This window comes from Heterocephalus glaber, unplaced genomic scaffold (genome assembly GCF_053883595.1).
Source record: "Heterocephalus glaber isolate CG9 unplaced genomic scaffold, H.glaber_assembly_v1.0 deba00000347, whole genome shotgun sequence".
NCBI classification, from domain to species: Eukaryota; Metazoa; Chordata; class Mammalia; order Rodentia; family Bathyergidae; genus Heterocephalus; species Heterocephalus glaber.
The window spans coordinates 37,629,875-37,651,596 of record NW_028258143.1 but is presented as its reverse complement, the minus strand read 5'-3'; the positions used below and the strand labels follow the sequence as shown (position 1 = coordinate 37,651,596).

General features: G+C 37.8%; 1 protein-coding gene across 1 annotated transcript in view; it reads left to right on the top strand.

The window, feature by feature from the left end:
* The first annotated feature begins 3,530 nt into the window (after nucleotides 1–3,530).
* Acvr1c (activin A receptor type 1C) overlaps nucleotides 3,531–21,722 on the top strand; it is a 109,905-nt gene continuing 91,713 nt past the window's right edge. Inside the window, exon 1 of the mRNA XM_004835920.3 lies at nucleotides 3,531–3,700. Coding sequence (XP_004835977.2) covers nucleotides 3,640–3,700 — 61 coding nt within the window. The 5' untranslated portion in view covers nucleotides 3,531–3,639. The remainder of the gene's footprint in view (nucleotides 3,701–21,722) is intronic.

The window sequence follows — 21,722 nt, the reverse complement described above, 5'->3', positions numbered from 1 at the left end:
GTTACAAAGAGTATTTTCTTAATAATAGCCATAGATTCAGACTGGATTCATTTCTATAAAGGTGTGTGTATGTGTGTGTGTGTGTGTGTGTGTGTGCATGTGTGTGGGTCAATCAAGTTTACACTGAGACATATTATTAAGAGAAAGTTATTAAAAGGAAGAGTGCCACGAAGGTGACATTAAAGACTGAAGTATATAACAGATATTTATAATTGCCAAATTCATAATTTGCTAGTTTGGGGGATTTAGTACATTGTGAGTGTTTAATGCCTTACTTTAAAAATGTTCACAGTATTGACATTAGAACATGCACAATTACATGAGGAATATGGCATGTGAAGACCTCATTTAAAACACTCTCACAAATAAAAAACTTAATTTTTGACATATTAGCTTCTTTGTTTTGTCTCAAAATTTTGCAACAAGAATTTGAAAGATACTGGTTCCTTCCTTGGCTGACCATATATTGATGGCAAGGCACCTACTACTTTCTTTTTATTAGTACCTGTGTGTAGTACATAATGTTTACATTCTTTGCAGGGAGTTGGTACATGTGCATAACACATATTAATTCTTTTTCAAAATCTCTTTCCCTCCCCTCCTTCCATCTCTTGATCCCTTTCCTCTTTGAAAATAATCTCTGTCTCTACTTTCTCTTCTCTATTTTTTATTTTGCTATATTCTGGGTTTCTCATGAGAAATCATGTGATATTTAAACTCATGTATCTGCTTTATTTCATTATACTCTCATTTATTTAACATTATGCTCTCAAGATGCAGTGATTTTCCTCCAAATGACTCCAGTTTATCTTTTTTTAATGGCAGACTTGTACTTCATTGTGTGTAAATACCATATTTTTTTTAACCATTTATCTGTTTATAGACATATAAGTGACTTCCAGGATTTAGCTGTTATGAATTGTGCTGGTATAAAAATGGGTAGGTATGTGTCATTGTAATATAATGTCTTTAACTCTTTGTATCTTTGTATATTTTGTGTCTCTATCTCTTTCTATCTCTATTCTGTAAGTTTTTGATTTTTACAATTTGTTTGTTCTACTTTTCAAAGATTTTTATTAAAAATTAAGGTACAAGGCGTACACAGGGTCATGATCATCAGTGTCACTGTCCTCCACCTCCAGATCTTGTTCCTCTGGGAGGTCCTCAGGGGCAACAACAGGTATGCAGCTGTCATCTTCCAAGATAACAGTGCTGCCTTCTGAAATTCCGCTTGACCTGGCTGAAGCTGCTTAACAGTTAACCTATGTAGTACACTTTAAAGATAAAAAGTGTAATACAGTAAATGCTGCATAGCCAGTAACAGTTGTTTATCATTATCTAGTATTATGAACTGTACATAACTGTGTGTGCTACACTTTTATATGACTGGCAATGAAGCAGGTTTGTTTACACTAGCTTTACCATAAATATCATGAATAATGTGTTGTGCTATAATTTTATGATGGCTATGCTGTTACTAGGCAATAGGAATTTTGCAGCTCCATTATAATCATATAGGATCACTGTTTTATATGAAGACCATTATAGAGACATCACACAACTGTACTTTGTTTAATCTAATCTGTCTCAAATATTATCACTTCAACTTTTGAGTAATGTAAAAGTTATTAATAATGTATTGTACATTATTGTTTTTGTACTAAGCATTTTGTAAATCTAGCAGGTATTTTATATCTACAATACATGTCAGTTTGGTCTGGGCACATTTCAAGCGCTCAATATCCACATGTGGTTAATGGATACCATATTGACAATGTGCCATTAGACTAAGAGGAAAGTATTGTTTGTTTAGAATATTGAAGTTATTCAACGTTAGACTTCTTGGGATAGTAACCTTATTTCATTAGAAAAATAAGAGTTTTACAATTTGGAAGAGATGTTGTTTACTGTATTTGAGATAAAATAAATATTCAGAGAGGAGATTCCTGACAGTAGCTTAGTGACTATGGTTTAACAGTGCTTCTCACACACTACATTTTTTGAGCCAGTTGTAGTGATAAGAAATAGGAATTAAGTTCCATTTATTTTTAAGGAAGCAGAACCACAGAATATACTAAATTCTGCAAAAGCTCAAGCTCCCTTCTCATGATCCACCTGCTGATTCCAATCCAAGGTACAGTTACCAAATAATGAGCAAGCCAAATCAGACAAAATATAATGTGTCCCCGCATTTTCTTGCCTTTTTAAAGCATCTGTTTTGTGGGTGTCTGGAAGGGCTCAGTCTTGTCCCACATCTCTATTTTTTTTGTTTGTTTGGATCCAGGATAAAATGGGACCAAACTTTTTATACATAAGAATATTTTGATTCATCCAAGGTTATGGAGGAAGACAGCCTGGGGCTGTCACCTTCATGCCTCAGAGCCTAACAACCATCCTGCCTCAAATATTGTGATCCATTGACAGGATGGTAATTTATACACACCATCTTACAATAGGCCTTTCACAGACCGCGGAAAGAACTCCCTCCTCATGTAGTGCTGAGCTAGATGAAGAAGTGTGTGGTCCTTTTCTCTAAAGCAATTACTAATCATCTTTCAGGGACTCAGTCATCTTCCAGGGAATCTTCTAACTGCAGTCATAGCACTAGTTTCGTGTTCTGTTTTTTTTTTTCTTTAATGTTGTTCAGGTGAAAATAACACCATTCACTCTTATGCCCTTATGTTTTGAATTACTAGGCAATATAGACGGGAACCATGCCGACTTGAAAATAAGCTTGTAGAGATTCAGACGATACTTAAGCAAGTTTCTAATATATTATTTAGTTAAAACGATTCTTCCCCTTCCCTTAATCATACCCTGTGAGCCCCTCCATCCATCCTCCTATTGCTGAAATTGTAACAACCTTCGAGAGATCACTCAGAGGTCAGATCTTTTAACTCCTTTACACACTGCAGATGGCCACATCACCTGGTGCAGGTAGACCAGTCTTGGCCGCCATTCTTGGAACAGAGGTTTCTAGGAGGCATCAGAGATCAAGTTTGTTGCCCCAAAACTGTAGGTGCCAAAGGCAGTTGGACAATCGGTCATTTCCAGGGATGGACAGAGAGGGCGCACTTCCACAGACCCTTGCTGAGCCTGGATGTGGCGGTGGGACGAGTCCGCGGGAATGCGGGAGCTATTCTCACTGCACAGCCCGGTTAGATGTAGGGACACTGGATGAATAAAGGAACATCAAGAGACCGAAGGGTTGATGTTCTGGAGGACACTGTAGAGCAGATCCCCAGAAAGCAACTGCGGCAGAGTTTGAAGTTTCCCTAAAGTCTCAGGGGGGCTTTCCCTTCCCTCCAGACCCGAGTATCTCCGCCTGCGGGCTCCGAGCCGCCCGACCCGGCGATCGCCGGCCCCGCAGCCCGGCCGGGCGGCCCAGAGGGCGGCGGGCGGAGACTGCAAGGCGGGCTCCGCGGGCTCCCCCGCCCCCTCCCCGCGGCTGCGGGGCCAGTGGCAGGAGCGAGGCTCCCGGCGCGGGGGGCGTGGGATGGGGAGGCGGAGAGCGGGGCGCCCGCTGACTAGAGCCGGCGCTCCCTTCCGCAGGGTGTCGGGCTGCGCGCCTCCCGCGCCCCGGGAACTTCAAAGCGGCCCGTGCCGTCGGGGTCCCGGCCCGGCGCCCGCCTGGTGGCCATGGCCCCCGCGCTCCGCCCGGCGCTGCTGCTGCTGGCCGTGGGCGCCGAGCTCTCGGCAGGTACGGGGTGGGAGCGGGGAGCGGTGCGGGTAAGAGGGCGTCCCGAGGCACGGCCGTCTGCAGGACGCGGGGAAAGCGCAGGTGGGCCGAGGGGCGCGGGCTGAGGCGCGCGTGGGCACCCGACGTCTGGCAGCCCGGGGTAGACAGGTGCGACGTGGACGGAGCCCGGGCCGGAGGGAGAAAGAGGAGCGTGGGGTGTGGGTAGCAGCGGAGGGTGGCTGACTGAGCTGGGGGCAGTTGGCCCCGGAGGGAGTAGGCGAGTCTTGGGCGGTGCGTGCCTGCCTGGCAGCGGGGTGGCACCGTGAGCTGACTCCCGGAGGCTCGCGGGGCTGCAGGTACGCTCCGGGGCGCTGGGTGCCGAGCCGAGCTGGGCTAGAATGGTGGCGCGGTGGTGGTGGGATGGCGATTTAGGGTGAGTTCTAGTGCGTGAAGGATAGCCCAGGAGCCTCTTGTGCCAGGCTAGGGAGGCAGGAGTACGAGCTTAAATCTGCGTGGGTTGCAACGCATATTGCTTTCGAGGTACGATTTTTCCTCAGAGTTTCAGGGGAAAAAATTCTGACAGGCGCCCTAGCGTTTATAACAGACAGGTCTGTGCCTTGATAGGTTAAATAGAGCCCCTGACCCAAGCTAGAATCCTGACGTTTCTTCACAGGGTTTACTAGAAAGTGGGGCACATGCATGTTTGGTAAAATCAGTCAGCTGTGACCAAAGACCTTTCGTCTCGGAAACTATTTTCATTACATTGTTCTGGATTTTATAGACCGGGAACAGATTCCCTGCTAACTCGTTCTTTAAACATTTCAATCAGAGATTAAAGACATTTGCACATAAAAACCTGGTGTTTTTCCATAGAGCTGTACTTTGTCCGAAGCTGATTTTAATTCATTTTTGTTTTCCCAAATGACAATCTGTTTGACATTAATAACTGGGTAGTTTTCCTCATAGTGACATGTGCAGGAGAATGTTTTGAATAGTATGATTGCTGTCATGTAGAAGATTTTAGTGTTTCATATGGCCTGGGAGAAGCACTAAATACAACATCCATGTAAAAAATTGATCACTAGAAAGGACTAATTGATGATATCTGAGAATTAAAGCATTCTAGTTGTCTTTTAGGAAATCAGAATTAACCTTGAGCTTGTCAGGAACACTGTGGGACAGGGAGGCATACGTGCATTTCGAGTTAGGAAGAAAAGTGACCACGGGAAAGCCTGTATAAGAAACGGGTGAAAACGCTATCTTGAGAGTCTGAATGTGCTCTTGACTAACAGAATTTACCCCCCAAACCACAAAAACCCAAACACAGTCTTTCAGTTATCACACCTTTGACTGGGCACATATGAAATTACTCCTATAGACTGACTTTTTATGTACAGGAGCTAATCACTGGGCTACAGGCATTTTAAAAAACAGAACCAGTTGTTTTTTTAAATCTAGACTGGAAATGTGTATTTTGTTGTGTGACAGAATCTACAGAAAGTTTCAGAGACCCTGAGAATACTGTACCAACATAATAACATGCCTTATTATGTTCTTGACAAGGCATGGAAACTTTTGACATTGAAATGTGGAAAAATGAAAAAATATAGATCTTCCATTCATGTTTGATTGTTTCCTCAAAATTGGAAATCTAAGAGAAAATGTTCAATACAGAGCTAATGTGTCAATATAGTAGACAAGTAGCTATTAAAGTTGAACCTTACAACAACCTTTCCTCTACAATGCAGTTGTTCTTAAATTATTTTAGGAAACTTTTACTTCTTTTGTGTCCCACATAAATAATGTCTATTGTTATCTACATTATTAATTCTAAATTTTCAGAAAAGTCTGGTTATATGGTAAAGGAATTCATGGTAGCTTTAAAAAAAATAATCTTTTAAATTGGTTTTCTTATATGGTTGCCTCCCTCACTTTTGACCTGGCCACTTTTATAAATTACAGTGTTAATCATACTGGCCATTTAGGAACATGTATTCGCCAGTGGTGGAATTTATATGAGCAGCTGTTCTTGACATGATGACACAGTAACACTTTGAAACAGAAACCTCCAACTTCATTTTGACCCGGCTGAGCATACAGTCTAAGACTGTAAATATCTGAAAACATGATAACCAAGAAACTTTTTTGTGTTGGCTGCTCTTCCCTAGTCTCTGTCCCTTTAAAGGTGCCATGTTGAGAATCATAGAGGGTAAAAGCTTGGTAGAAATTTACAGACTATTTATTGGTCTGGACTAGATTTAAAAAAAAAAAACTAGGTTACTCTGCTTATCTAGGTTTTAGATTCCTTGAAGTTTGATAAGAGTGACCTGGAATCACCTCACAATAATCATTATTTGTACCAAACAAAGAATTGGTAAAAGTGTCCAGGAGATCTAGACCTTGAAGTTGTAATGTGGATATGATGTGGATTTACTCTTTGTGCACACTCTTCCAATTTCAGGAAACTTCTTTATTGTCTGGTGAGGAAAGATTTTTTGGGAGTCTACAGAGCTATTTGTTGGAAAAAAAGTGGAAAGATAGGTGTTCCCTTTTATAACCTGGGTAGAAGTAGGGTTTTCAGTTGGTGGTGAGTAAGCTCCTACTCCAAACAACAATTAGCAGTTGTCACAAAAAATTGTCAGTAATGTTTCTGGAAGTGAAAGTGAAAGTCCAGGGCCGAGTTTATAAGTGCAGAAGATATTGGTACCTTTGCCCTTCTTTTAGCACAGTTATTTATGGGTTGATTGGCATAAATGTGGCAGGGGACTCCCTAGGAAGAAATGGGCAGATGGCCCTTGGGGCTGATTTTACATTGACCATACTGCCTAAGCCCATTATTCTGCTACAGACTTATAGGCATGGAAAGTAAAGAGTTCCTTTGCATTGCTAAAATCACGCAAAAAGTGAAGGATTTAAGGTGGGAGAAACTTTTTCACTTTGAAGAACTAAGGATACTATTACATTTTTGACCCAAGCAATAGAAGAATGGATTCTTAACGGGGGGTGGGGGTTGTTGTGGGGAGAGAAAGGGGCTGGCGACAGATAGTAGGGGATCAGTTGGGAATATGTTGTAGGTAAAATGCTGTTAGACTCTGAAGCAGATCCAGGTAAGCAATTTTGTGGCTCCAGAGTTCAGGAGATATGTCTGGAATAAAGGTAAAGAATTTTGAGCCAAGATCATTTACAGATAATTTTGGAAAATGTGTTAATAGGCTCTCAGATTTAGCAAAAACAGCCCAGAACACCCAGTTAAATTGAATTTCAGATAAAGAGTGATTTTTAAAAATATAAATGAGTCATGGGGCATATGTATATTAGAAACTAATAGCTGTTTATATTCCAGATTAACTGGGTAGTCTGTTCTTTTATCTGGCAACTTAACATGAAATAATACTGTGATGAGATGAATTGTTCCTGATGCATATAACTCCTGGCTTTTTCATTAAAAAAGAGAGAAAGGCAGACCTATTTTCTCTATTTTGTCTCTGAGAACTTGTCTTCTAGCTCTGCTAATGTCCCCATGTGTATGTCAGGATGTGTCACTCCCAGCTCTTTGAATTCAAGTGTTACTGCTTCTTTGTGAACTGGAGGAGTACTTAGCCCTTCCAGTTGGACATAATTATCTCAACATGGAGGTTTGTGTGGAAGAGATAAGGATAACTCTCTAGACTGTCTGGAAGTGATTGTTATATAAAAAGAGTTGGTTTTTCCCAAATTTTCTGTCTTTTGAAAGTGATTGTTATTTACAGATGCACTTTTAGAGCATATTGCTTTTCAGCAAACTTTCATGTGTTTCTTTTTTAGGGAAAATGCTTGCCAGGAGTAAAAATCTAATTGGTTATACTTTTTCTTGGTATGTTTGCATCTCATTATAAATAAGAAAGTCAAGAGTAGAGGAAACTGGACAGAGTTGGGGTTAGGGAGGCTATACAATTTGTGGTTGTTTTGGAGCCTGTTTTTAAAAAAGTGATTTCAAGTCCTTACGGAAAGGGGCCAGGATGCATAAATACCAGCCAAAGGCTGTTGAGTTCCTGCCAAGTCTCCACCTGCAACTATAACTGCCAACTGATTAGTATTGTCCTTATTTTAAGGTTTGTAGTTTAGAGTGACCTACAAATGAACAACTGTAAGCATAGACAACTTTAACAAATATGTTTACATGTATATAAAGTTTATTTTAATAAATGATAAGAGAATCGATTTCCAAATATAAATAATAAACAGAAAGGAAAAATTCTAAGCACAAGGAATGTGTATCTTAGTATATGTGCTGTTGAAGGTAGCACATGTATGATATATCTTCTTTTATCATTTACATCTGGATTTTCCATTGCTTTGACCTTCTAGATTTTGAATTTTTCATTGTCAATAGTCACAATCTTGAAATTTATCATTACATTATTTAAGAATCTAGGAAATCTTCATGATATAGAAATGACACTTTTACTAGACGAACCTTAGAATACCTGTATTGTCTTGACTTAGGTGCATCCCCTCAGTCAAGAGGGGATATCTAGAAAACATGGTAAAGCAAGGCTGTTGTCCCCTTGTGCTTTGGCCCCTAATTACATGAGAGAACTCCAATACATTCCTTTTTTCAAAACTCTTAGCAACTAAGTAGTCTAAGGATAAAGAAAGAGGGATTGTCATAAATCAGAACCTTAGATCCTGACACTATGATTCCATCTTTTTTTTTATTTTTAAATTTTTTTCCCCATTAACTTTATTGGTACATTTTAGGTATAAAATATAGTTACATTCATCATTGAGATCTTGTACCATTACATGAGTCTCTTGGTTCTTATTTTTTTTCCCCTTCCCTTGCCCTCCCTTCACCCCTCCACCCTTCCCTATTTGCAAAGACCTTGTTTCCATTTCTTTCCTCTTCTCATATTTTTTCCTCTCCCTTTTTTCCCCTTCCCTACCCCTCCCAATTTCCCTGCTCTTTTAGACCTTTTCTTCCTGTTACACAATATGAGTTATACATTTTAAAATTACAATATTAAGATCTAAGAGACATTACCACAGATTTTACAGAATTTAAAAGGATATAGAAAGCATATTACAAAAATCTTTTTTGAAATAAATTTGACAACTTCTAAGAAGCAACTTGGAAGACAAATTAATGAAACTAACTCTGGAGGAAATATAAAATTTGAATAGCACCTATTAAAGAAAGTCTATTCCTAGCTTGAAAACCTACCTATATGACAACAGCAGGCTCATAAACATTTTAACTGATAAATTATATCAAATATTTAAAGCAGAAAAAAGAAGGAACACTTCTCCCCTCATTTTAGGAACTCAACATTGTGCTAATCCTAAAACTGGATAAAGACAATAGAAGAAAAATGTATGAACATAGATAGAAATTTGTTTAACAAAACAAACTCTTAGAAGTCAGATCTGACAGGAAGTAGAAAGTGGTTTTATTATAGGGATGACAGTGTTGGTTCAGCATTGGAAGATCTACCCCCAAAAGTCATCATTTTAACAGAGGAAAGGAGAAAGCCATATGATCCTGTCACTAGTTGGAGAAAGAGTATTGGACTAAATTCTACAGCTGTTCATGGTCAAAACTATCAGGAGACTAGAAGTAGAACAGAACCTTCTCAACAGATTAAAGACATGTACTCCATACTTCCAGCAAAAACCCCTTATGTGAATGGAGAAGATACAATGCTTTCTCCTTAAGGTGGGGAACAAGGGCAGATATGCTTACTCTTTATCTGTCCATTAAACTTTGAAACCTAGTCCCCACCAAAATAGTCTGGGAATAAAATGACACAACTAGGATAGGACTGGCATGGCAGAAGCAAAATCTTTATATGTAGATGAAATGATCATCTACAGAGAAAATACTAAGAAATCTCTAGGAGCCCCTAGAACTTGTACTTGAATTTAGCAGGGTTAGAAAACACAAGGTATATATAAAAATTCAGGTCTGTACATACCTGCTATAAATGAAGAACTGGATATTGAAATTTAAAAGTTATGTAGGAGTACAAAGAACCTAGAAAAGTTAAAAACAAAAACAAAAACAAAAACAGTGTTGGAAGACGTTTAGTACCTAATTTTAAGACTTCTTCTAAAGCTACAGTAATCAAGGCAGTGTTGGTGTAAGGAAAGACACATAGATCATTGGAATAAAACAGAGAATCTAGAAATAGAACCACACATATATAGTCCACTGAGTTTTGAAAGATTATTTAACATTAGCATTTTATAGAATATAAACTCAATTCAAGAGCCGAGGAAGAGATAGTGTTTTCAACAAATGGCACTAGAACACCTCGTATCCGTATATAAAAAATTAACCTCAACTCTTTTTTTCCATACATGAAAATAACTTGAAGGGATCTATGAAGCTAAATAAGAAAGCCTAAAAGTATAAAACTTGAAGAAGAAATTATAAGGGAAAATATTTATGAATTCAGGGTAGGCAAGAACTACCTAGGACACAAAAACCATGATGTATAAAAGAAAAAAATTGATAAATGAGATTCCATCAAAATTTAGAACTTTAAATGACATTATTAAAATAAAAAGTAGTTCTTAAACAGACCATATTTACAATGCATATAACCTATGAGCAGAATATGTAAAGAATTCTTAGAGCTCATTAATAGACAGCCCAATTAAAATGTAGACATAAGAAGATGATAAATAGCCAGTATAGCACAAGGAATGGTGTGCAACTCTAGAATCAGAAAAATACTAATCAGTACAATAATAGGATTGAATTATACACTCATTAGGAAGATGAAGTTCAAAGTTTTAAAAGCCTTGTCATGACTTTTTCTTTTTGTTGGATTCTCCCCCTTTGGGTTTAATTTTTCACGCCCAATGGATTCATTCTGCTGGGTTTCCTGGGGTTGTGATCCTCATTGTCTTTTCCTAGGGTATTGTCTAAAATTTTTGGAGTGCTGGTTTGGTATTCATGAAGTTCCTGAGGTACTCTTTATCATCAAAGCATCTTATTTTTCCATCAATTTTGAAAGATAGTTTTGCAGGGCACATCAATCTGGGTTGGAGGCTGTTTTCCTTTAGGGCTTGAAATACATCACTCCAAGCTCTTCTTGTCTTGAGGGTTTGCATTGAGAAGTCAGTCTGCTGTGATTCTGATGGGCTTTCCTTTGTATGTGATTTGTTTCTTTTCTCTCACTGCTTGTAGAATTTTGTTCTTCTGTTGGATTTCTGGAATCCTAACTATTATATGCCTATGTGTAGATTTTTTTTGATTAAGGCTAGCTGGAGTCCTATGTGCCTCACTTATCTTTATGTCAAGTTCTTTTCCCCTCCTTGGGAAGTTTTCTGCCATCACTTCTGTGAAGAGATTTTTATGTCATCTGCACACTCTCTCCTCTTTCTTCATTGACTCCAGTCAGTCTTATGTTATTCTTCTTTGCATCATCTAGCAGCTGCTGGATTGATTTCTCATGTTCCCTTACAATTTTGAAGCAACTTTTCTTTTCCTGGTCACTAATTGCAATCTTATGTTCTATATCTGAAATTCTATCCTCACATTGGTTCATTCTGCTGTGCAGACTTTCAATGGAGCTTTTAATCTCTTGGAAATCTGTTTGTATCTGTTTTATGGATTCCATTTGTTTCTTATGTTGGGATTCCATCATGTTCCTCAGAGCCTCTATTTTTTTATCTGTGTCCTCTCTAGATTTATTAATCATGTCTTGCACCATGAGCACAATTTTTGCTGTTATCTGAGTAATTATTTCTGATTTCATTTTTCCCAGATCCTCTTTTGTTGCCAGTTCAGAGAGTCCAGGTGGTTGAGTACCAGAGTTTTCCATCTCGTTTCCCTTTGGGGTTGCTGTAGGTGATCTGGAAGTCTGTTTTTGAGGCTTGTTTATGTGTTTTCTCATTTCCACGGCGGGTGGGGGGGGTGCTTCTGGTACCCACACAACTCAGCTTCTCTGTCCTAGGAGCTTGGGATGTCAGCGGGGGAGCTTTCTTCCGGGTTCTGGGACCAGCTCAGCTTCTCTGCCTTAGGAGCTTGGGATGGTAGTGGGGGAGCTTCCTTCTGGGTGCTGGGACTGGCTGAGCTTCTCTGCCCTATGATTCCATCTTGAAAGACCATCCAATGTGTGACAAAATGGAGTGAGAGAGGTGGCAGAACTAAAGATCTGTACTTCCAGCATCTCACATCAGTCCAGTTCTTGTGGAAACTCTGGTAGGATTCCAGGCAGTAATATCAGGTGACTGAGTGAGGACAAGGCAGAGCCTGTGGAGAGAAGTGCCTGGGTCTCTCACACGATGAAGCAGATCTTACCTTCTCACATTTACTGTGAAACAAAGGGAGAAGGCAAGGTCATTACCAAGAACCTCCTGCATTTCTTGTTCTTTGAAAGCTAAAGTATGTGAAACATTTGATCCCCTGAAATCTGAACATTATACATCATTATTCCTTTCACTTAAGGATCCAGTGCTAAGTAAAAGGAAGGGGTGAGTAGGAGTGTGAAACAGACAAGGAAATCTTTATTTCCACAGGAGCCAACACTTTGAAATTCACTTGCTGTGATTTGGCCAGCCAGGCTAACATGGTTCAGCTCTGTTCTGATTCTTCACTTTTTTGTCTCCAGAATAACTTCCTTTTTCTGTTGTTCTCATCTATTCTTTAGAGGGTAGGCATGTGAAGATACTGCTTCTTTGGAACTGTTTTAAATTAATTCCCTCAAGAATGCAGAGGTGAATCATTCAGTATGACTCAAGAGCTTGCTTATTATTTTTTTGAACAATTTAAATTTGCAATGACTTAAACATCCCAAATTAGATCAATCTACTTTTTCATTAAACTTTTCACTTCAAGAAAATCATTAGGATGCTCAAAATTTGAAAGTAAAACATGCATTTTTTTCCCCAATCTATTTTGTCATCCTTACCGCATGATAAGGTACAAGGACAGTAATAGATGCCACATAGATTCATTATAATTTTTTTGTGTGAAACTTTTTGATTGACTGAAATAAAGACTGGTCAAAACTGCATTACAAAAATCCAGTTTGAACCTGAACAATGATAATTTTTTTTTTGTATTAAATTCTTTTATTGGTACATTGTAGGTATACAACACAATTACATTTCTCATTGGGAATTGTACCTTTATATAATGCATCTTGGTTCTTATTTTTTCCCCATTCCTAGCCCTCCCTTCACCCCCTCCACCCTTCCCGATTTACAAAGACTTTATTTCCATTTTTTCCATTTCTCATCATTTTTTCCTTTCCCTTCTTTCCTTTCCCCTGTGCCTCCCACTACCCCCACCCTTTTGGACCTTTTATTCCTATTTTACATTATTGATTATTCAGTCTAATAATTGGTACATTTTAGGTATACAATATAATGACATTCATCATTGGAAATTTGCACCTTTACATAGTCTCTCTTGGTTGTTTTTCACCCTTGCCCAGCCCTCCCTTCAACCCCTCCAGCCCTCCCTATTTACAAAGATTTTGTTCCTATTTTTCCATTTTCTCATATTAATCCCATTCCCTTCTATCCTTTCCCTTAGCCCTCCTACTTCCTTCCCCTTTGCCCCTTTTCTTCCTATTTCACATGACCTATTATACATTTAGTCCTTATTTACACTTTCAGTTTCTCACACCAGAGAAACTATTAGGAATTTACACATGTGTGTCCTATTTATTTCACTTAAGAGTATTGCCTCAATGTGTATCCACTTAGCTATAAATGTCTCTAATTTCTCATTTTTTATGTCTGAGTAGTACTCCATTTTATAAAAAAACCACATTTTCGTTATCCAGTCTCCACTCGATGGGCATTTGGGCTGTTTCCAAGTTTTAGCTATGACAAACTTTGCTGCTATGAACATGGGTGCACATATATCACTGGGGTATGTTTCTTTTAATTCTTTGGGGAAGATCCCCAGCAGTGGAATAGCGGGGTCAAATGGGATTTCCAGTCCTAGTTCTTTGAGGTATCTCCATACTGATTTCCATAGTGGTTGCACCAGTCTACACTCCCACCAGCAGTGGAGCAGGGTTCCTCTTTCCCCACAGCCCGGCCAGCATTTGTTATTGGTTGATTTCATGATAGCAGCCATTCTTTCTGGAGTGAAGTGGAATCTCAGTGTTGTTTTCATTTGCATCCCTCGAATGACCAGTGATGTTGAACATTTTTTCATGTATTTATTTGCTATTTCTACTTCTTTGTCTGAGAAATGTCTGTTCATTTCAGATGCCCATTTTTGGATTGGGTCTTTAAATTTGGGAGGTCTGATCTTTTTAAGTTCTTTATAGATTCGAGATAGTAGACCTTTGTCTGAGGAAGAGCAGGTGAAGACTTTTTCCCACGTTGTGGATTATCTCTTCACACTGCTGGTGGTTTCTCTTTCTGTGCAGAAGCTTTTTAATAAGAAGGATCCCATTTGTTGATTGTTTGTGCTAGTTCATGGGCAACTGAGGTTTTGTTCATAAAATCTTTTCCTACACCAATGTCTTCAAGGGTTCTATCTAACCTCTGTTCCAACTGGTTCAGAGTTTCTATTTTAATATTTAAGTCTTTAATTCATTTTGATTTTAGTTTAGTGCATGGTGAGAGATACAGGTCTAGTTTTAATCTTTGGCAAGTTGAAGCCCAATTTTTCCAGCACTATTTATTAAAGAGGCTATCTTTCCTCCAGTGAGGGTGTTTGGCTCCTTTGTCAAAGATGAGATGGCTAAGTGTGTCTGGCATTGTTTCTGCATCTTCTAATCTGTTCCACTGGTCCTCAAGTCTGTTTCTTTGCCAGTACTATGCTATGTTTATCACAGTAGCTTTGTAGTATAGTTTCAGGTTGGGGATTGTGATACCCCCTGCCATGTCTCTGTTACCTAGAATTGCTTTTGCTATTCTGGGTCTCTTCTTGCTCCAAATGAATTTTTGGATTTTTTTCTTGAGGTCTATGAAGTATGCTGCTGGGATCTCAATTGGAATTGCATTAAATCTATATAGCAGTTTTGGAAGTATGGCCATTTTCACTATATTAATCCTTCCTACCCAGGAGCAGGGGATGTCTGTCCATTTTCTGATATCATCTTCAATCTCTCTTTTCAGAGTGTCATAGTTTTCAGAGAAGAGGTCTTTGATTTCATTTGTTAGGATGATTCCTAGGTATTTCAGTTTTTTGATGCTATTGTGAAAGGAATTATTTGCCCTATTTCTCTCTCAGTGAGTCTGTCATTGGTGTAGAGGAAAGCTATTGATTTTTGTGTGTTGACCTTGTAACCAGCTACTTGACTGAATTTGGTTATTAAGTCTAGAAGACTTTTGGTGGGTTCTTGGGGTCTTCTATATAGAGTATCATGTCATCTGCAAATAATGACAATTTGACTTCTTCATTTCCTATCTTTATTCCTTTTATTTCTTTCTCTTGTCTAATTGCCATGGCTAATGTTTCCAAAACTATATTGAACAAGAGTGGAGGTAGTGGACATCCTTGTCTTGTTCCTGATTTGAGTGTGAAGGATTTCAGTTTTTGACCATTTAGTATGATATTGGCTGTTGGTTTTTCATAGATGGCTTCTATCAGTTTGAGGTAGAGACCATCTATTCCAATTTTTTGTAGGGTTTTTATCATAAATGCATGTTGGATTTTGTCAAATGCTTTTTCTGATTCTATGGAGATAATCAAATGGTTTTTGTCCTTGGCTCTATTGATATAGTGTATTACATTAATTGATTTTCGTATATTGAACCATCCCTGCATCCCTGGGATGAATCCCACTTGATCAGAGTGTATGATCTTCTTGATGATCTTCTGCATTCTGTTTGCCAGTATCTTATTAAGGATTTTTACATCTATGTTCATGAGTGAGATTGGCCTATAGTTCTTTTATTCAGTTGAGTCTTTCTCTGCTTTGGGGATCAAGGTGATGCTTGCTTCCAGGAATGAATTTGGGAGTACTGCTTCCCTTTCAATTTCATTGAAGAGTTTAAACAGTAGTGGCAGCAGTTCCTCTCTAAATGTCTTGTAGAATTCAGCAGTGAAGCCATCAGGGCCTGGAATTTTCTTAGGTGATAAGTTTTTAATTACATTTTCAATTTTGTTGGTTGATATTGGGTTGTTCAGAATTTTTAGGTCTTCTTCATTCAACTTTGGTAATTCATATGTATCTAGGAATCTGTCCATTTCTTCTGTGTTGTCCATCTTATTGGCGTATAGGTTCTGGAAGTAGGTATTGATGATCATCTCAATTTCTGCTGGGTCTGTTGTAGTTTCACCCTTTTCATTCCTAATTGCATGGATTTGGGCCTTTTCTTTCCTTTTTCTGATGAGGTTGGCTAAAGGTTTATCAATTTTATTGATTCTTTCAAAGAACCAACTCTTGGCTTCATTGATTTTTTGTATCATTCTCTTAGTTTCCATTGCATTGATTTCTCCTCTGATCTTTATAATTTCTTCCCTTGTATGAGCTTTGGGGTTGTCCTGCTCTTCTTTTTCTAGAAGCTTGAGGTTCAGCATCAGGTTGTTTAATTGGGCTTGTTCTGTTTTCCTAATATGCATATTCACTGCTATGAATTTCCCTCATAAGACTGCTTTCATTGTGTCCCATAGATTCTGATATGTTGTATTGTCATTGTCATTTAATTGAAGGGACTGTCTGATTTCTTCTTTAATTTCCTCTGTGACCCATTGGTTATTCAGAAGTGTGTTGTTCAATTTCCACGTGTTTATGAAATTTTTTGAGTTTCTGTTGCTATGGATCTCCCAATTTCATCGCACTATGGTCTGATAATATACAGGGGATAACTTCAGTTCCTTTGCACTTACTTAAACATGTTCTATGTGTGAGTATGTGGTCTCTTTTTGAGAATGACCCATGTACAGCTGAGAAGAATGTGTATTCTGATTTTGTGGAGTGGAAGACTCTGTAAACATCTGTTCAGTTCATTTGTTCAAGAGTTCGACTGAGTTCTAGTATTTCATTACTTATTTTTTGTCTAGTTGATCTATCTATTTGTGACAGTGGGGTGTTGAGGTCCCCCACTACAATTGTATTAGTGCATATATGGCTTTCCATGTCCGTTAGTATTTGTTTTATATAGTTGGGTGCACTAGTGTTTGGTGCATAGATATTTATGATTGTCATCTCTTCCTCTTGGATTGTTCCCTTTAGAAGAATGTAGTGTCCTTCTTCATCTCTCTTCATTAGTTTTGGTTTGAAATCTACTTGATCTGCCAAGAGGATAGCTACTCCTGCTTTTTTTCAGGTTCCTGTCACATGCAGTATTGTTTTCCACCCTTTAATTTCCAGTCTATGAGTTTCCTTTTGAATTAAGTGTGTTTCTTGTATGCAGCATATTGTTGGATTTTGCTTCTTGACCCATTCTGCCAGTCTATTTCTTTTGATTGGTGAATTGAGACCATTAACATGGATGGTTATAACTGAAATGTATTGACTTGTCATTGCCATGACTTTTTCTTTTTGTTGGCTTCTCCCCCTTTACATTTAATTTCTTGTGGTGCCAGATGGGTTCATTCTGCTTTGCTTCCTGGGGTTGTGATCCTCAATATCTGTTCCTAGGATATTGTGTAAAATTCTTTGGAGTGCTGGTTTGGTATTCACGAAGTTCCTAATGTGCTCTTTGTCATGAAAGTATCTTATTTCTCCATCCATTTTGAAAGATAGTTTTGCAGGGTACATCAATCTGGGTTGGAGGCTGTTTTCTTTTAGGGCTTGGAATATGTCACTCCAAGCTCTTCTTGCCTTGTTGGTTTGTGTTGAGAAGTCTGCTGTGATTCTGATGGGCTTTCCTTTGTATGTGATTTGTTTCTTTTCTCTGACTGCTTGGAGAACTTTGTTCTTCTGTTGTCTTTCTGAAATCTTAACAATTATATGCCTATGTGTAGATTTTTTTTGATCAAGGCTATTTGGAATCCTATATGCCTCACTTATCTGTATGTCCAGCTCTTCTCCCCTGCTTAGGAAGTTTTCTGCCATTATTTCTGGGAAGAGATTTTTTATGTCATCTGCACTCTCTCCTGTTTCTTCATTGAGCCCAACCAGTCTTATGTTATTCTTTTTTGCATCATCTAGCAGCTGCTGGATTGATTTCTCATGTTCCCTTATAATTTTGAAGCAATTTTTCTTTTCCTGGTCACTAATTGCAATCTTATCTTCTATATGTGAAATTCTGTCCTCACATTGGCTCATTCTGTTGTGTAGACTTTCAATGGAGTTTTTCATGTCCTGGAAATCTATTTACATCTGTTTTATGGATTCCATTTGTTTCTTCTGTTGGGATTCCATCATGTTCTTCAGGTCCTCTCTAGATTTATTAATCCTGTCTTGCACTAAGGGCACAATTTCTCCTGTTATCTGAGAAATTATTTCTGATTTCATTTTTTCCAGATCCCCTTTTGTTGCCAGTTCAGTGGGTCCGGGTGGCTGAGTGTCAGAGTGTTCCATCTCATTTCCCTTTGGGGTTGCTGTAGGTGATCTCGAAGTCTGGTTTTGAGACTTATTTATGTGTTTTCTCATTTCGACTGGGGTGGGGGGCTGTCAGTGCCTGCATGGTTTACCTCCTCTGAGCTGGGTGAGGTGGGACGGGCGGTGAGCAGCGGTAGGGATGGTGAGCCAAAAGCCCTTTCCTGTGGGCTCGGAGCAGCGGGAGGGATGGTGGCCGGGAAACCCCTTCCTCTGGACCAGGAACAGTGGGATGCTGGCCCCAAAGCCCTTTCTTCTGGGCTGGGAGCAGCGGTAGGGATGGTGACCAGGAAGCCCCTTCCTCTGGACCAGGAGCAGTGGGACGACAGCTCAGAAGCCCCTACCTCTGGGCCGGGAACAGTGGGACTCAGTACCTTGGTCTGGTGGTCCGGTGTCCTCTGCACCTTGGTAATGTGGAATCAGGTGGCTGCCTGTCTGCAGTGGGGTGATTCGGTGTCTTCCGCGTGACTCAGGACCTCGGTAGGGCATGCACAGACCTGCCTGTCTGCAGCGGGCTGATTCGGCGTCTTTTGCGTGACTCAGGACCTCGGTAGGGCGTGCACAGACCTGCCTGTCTGCCCAATGATAATTTTAATACATGCATGCTTATCTAAAAGGTCTTAACTCATCAGAGAGTGGTAATCCAGATTAACACATGCTTTAAAGAAAGCGTTTGTTTTAGAACAGAGCCAGAATAAATGAAGGAATATTAATTCATCACACATCACAATTTTACCTGATGACATTATTCTGGCTTGTTCTCCTAGAAGTGCATGATTTTTTCTTTTCTACCATTCCATTATTGCTCTCCAAGAGTGAAAATTCTACTCTGTGAACATTTGCCTGCTCTGATAGTCATAGTGAGGTTGCAGTCTCGCTTAAATTCCACATAGAGTCTGCAGTGTGTATTTCCAGGAAATAGACAACAAACTAAACTTGAAAGGCTGACTGAAGAATAATTACAATTAGCAGAAGTTTCATTACAGAATAATAAATGTGTAATTGAATGAAACTCTCTTTTTAAAAACCTTTCTTTTTTTTTTACAACTGTTCTCTAGGTAAATCATATTAAAAGAGATTGCTTTTTGTTCAGTGAAGAAAGTTGGCTTTAAAAGGACTGAGAGTTTTGCCAAATCAAGATGGAGATGCTCTTATACAATTCCTTTTACTAAATTGTCCTTTTGGAAATTGCCATTACCATTGAGTTTTTTATATTTCTTTGCTTTTATAAAATATTTATAGGGTTTGTAGTGATGTCCCAATTATGTTTCTGACATGGGGAATTTGAATTTTCACTCTTTTTACTTTGATCATTCTAATTAGAGGTTTATTAATTTTTTTTCCTTTCAAATAAATAGCTATTGGCTTTATTGACTTGTTTTTGCTTATTTTCTACCTTTTCATTATTTTATTTACTTACTTTGGGTTTAATTTATTCATATTTGTTCTGTCTTTTTAGATTTGGTGTTTGCAATGCTTCCCTAAAGGATATAATAGTATATGTTTTAGGTTGGATGGTCATACAGTCTTTGTTGCAACTACTTAATTCTGCTTTTGTAGTGTGAAAGCAGCCATAGGCAATATACAAACAGATAGGTGTTGCTACATTTCATTAAAACTATTTACAAATTGCCCAGCCAATGGGCCATAGTTTGCTGACCTTTTCTTAAATTGTTCATTTAAGACCTTTATTCTTTTTTAATATAAGCATTTAAAATTCTAAATTTTCCTCTGGGTAACTGCTTTTGTTCATCCATACATTGAGATTTATTGTTTTTTATTTTCACTGAGTTTAAAATATTTTCAAATTTTCTTGCTATTTAGATGTCTGTTGTTTACTAAATATTGTAAAAAATTTCTGATTTGTTATTCGATTCTAAATTAAATTCATTAGTGGTGAAGTAATATAATCTGTACAATTTCAGTCCTTTTGAATTCATTGTATTTGTTTTATAGACTAGCATGTATCTGAAGTAGCGAATTGAATACGTGGAAAATAGTGTGTATTCTACTTCTGAAGGTGTAGTTAGTATTCTATAAATCTCAGGTCAAGTTGCTTAACAGTGTTATTCAAATCTTACATATCTTTATTGATTTTGTCTTCTTTTATCCATTAATGAAGGAGAACTGTTGTCATCTCTAACTTGTGAATTTGTCTAGTATCTTTTTAACTTTTCCAATTTTTCTTTATGTATTGAAAATTTTGTTATTGGGTACATATACATATAGGATTGTTACATCCTCTCATTACTTTTTTTTTTTTTTGGTACCGAGGATTGAACGTGGGACCTTGTGCTTCTCTCATTACATATTTATCATTAGGATATCTTCTGCTAATTATTGGGATGTGTCTCTCTTCACCACTGGTAATAATATTGTTTTCCTTGAAGTTTACTCTGTCAATATTATATAGTCATGATAGATTTCTTATACTTAATATTTTTATTTTTACTTTTAAACCACTAACATAGCTATTCTAGCTTCTTTGGTCTAAATGTCTGCATTTTATAGATTTTTCCATCCTCTTATTCATAACTAATATGTGTCTGTATTTAAATTGGGATTTTTGGAAAGAGCAAATAAGTTGAGTCCCACTTCTCAGGGAGTCTTACATATTTGTCTTAAACTGGAGTGTATAGAACACATGCATTAAAAAAAAAAAGAACACGCATTTAATTTATTTGTCAATACATTTGGGATTAAAATGTATCATCTTGTTATCCTTATATCTTTTTTATTTTCTCCACTTTTGTCCTCATTTGGTTTAATTGACAAAATATTAATATTACATATTATTTCCCTTACTAGAACATAATCTACCACTTTGTTCTATTTTTAGTGATTTTTCAAAAATTTATAATATCCATTTTAAATTATCATAATTGATTTAAGAACTTTGTCATTATATACTTCCAGTTCCTTCCTTTTGTCCTTCGTGCCATTAACCTCATCCATTCTACTTTATACATTGAAATACATTTTATTAGTTTTGCTTTACATGTTTGATTATATTTAAACAAATGAATGCAAGAGCTTCATTTGCCTATTTTTATTTCCTGTGAACTTTATTACTTTGTATAGATGGAATTTATATCAGCTTAATTTTTTCCTTCATCATTTTATGTAGTTCAGTTCTGATGGCCAATAATTCTATTGTTTTTGGAAAGTTTTTATTTCAATTTTATTTGACAAAATTTATTATTAGAATTTTCAATACATCAGCATTTTAATACATCAAAATTGAAAGAATTTTACAGTTACTACTGTATCCTTACCAATAAGATTATACAAAGTGTTATTTTATTATGTTTGCCTTATCAAATGTATTTCTATTTATCCATGCTTCTACCCATTAATATATATTATTTTTGATGCATTTTAAGTAAATTACATCTAGCAGTATACTTCCTGCCAAATACTTCAGCATGTATATTATTATGCAGAGTTAAATATTTGCTAACATTTTCCTCTTTTGATCAAATATTTACATATGATATTCACAAGTCTTGTGTACTTATTCACTGAATTTTAAAAAATGAATTCACTTAATCTTTTTCAAGACATTAAAGAGTAACATCACCACTGAGTTGTCTCTT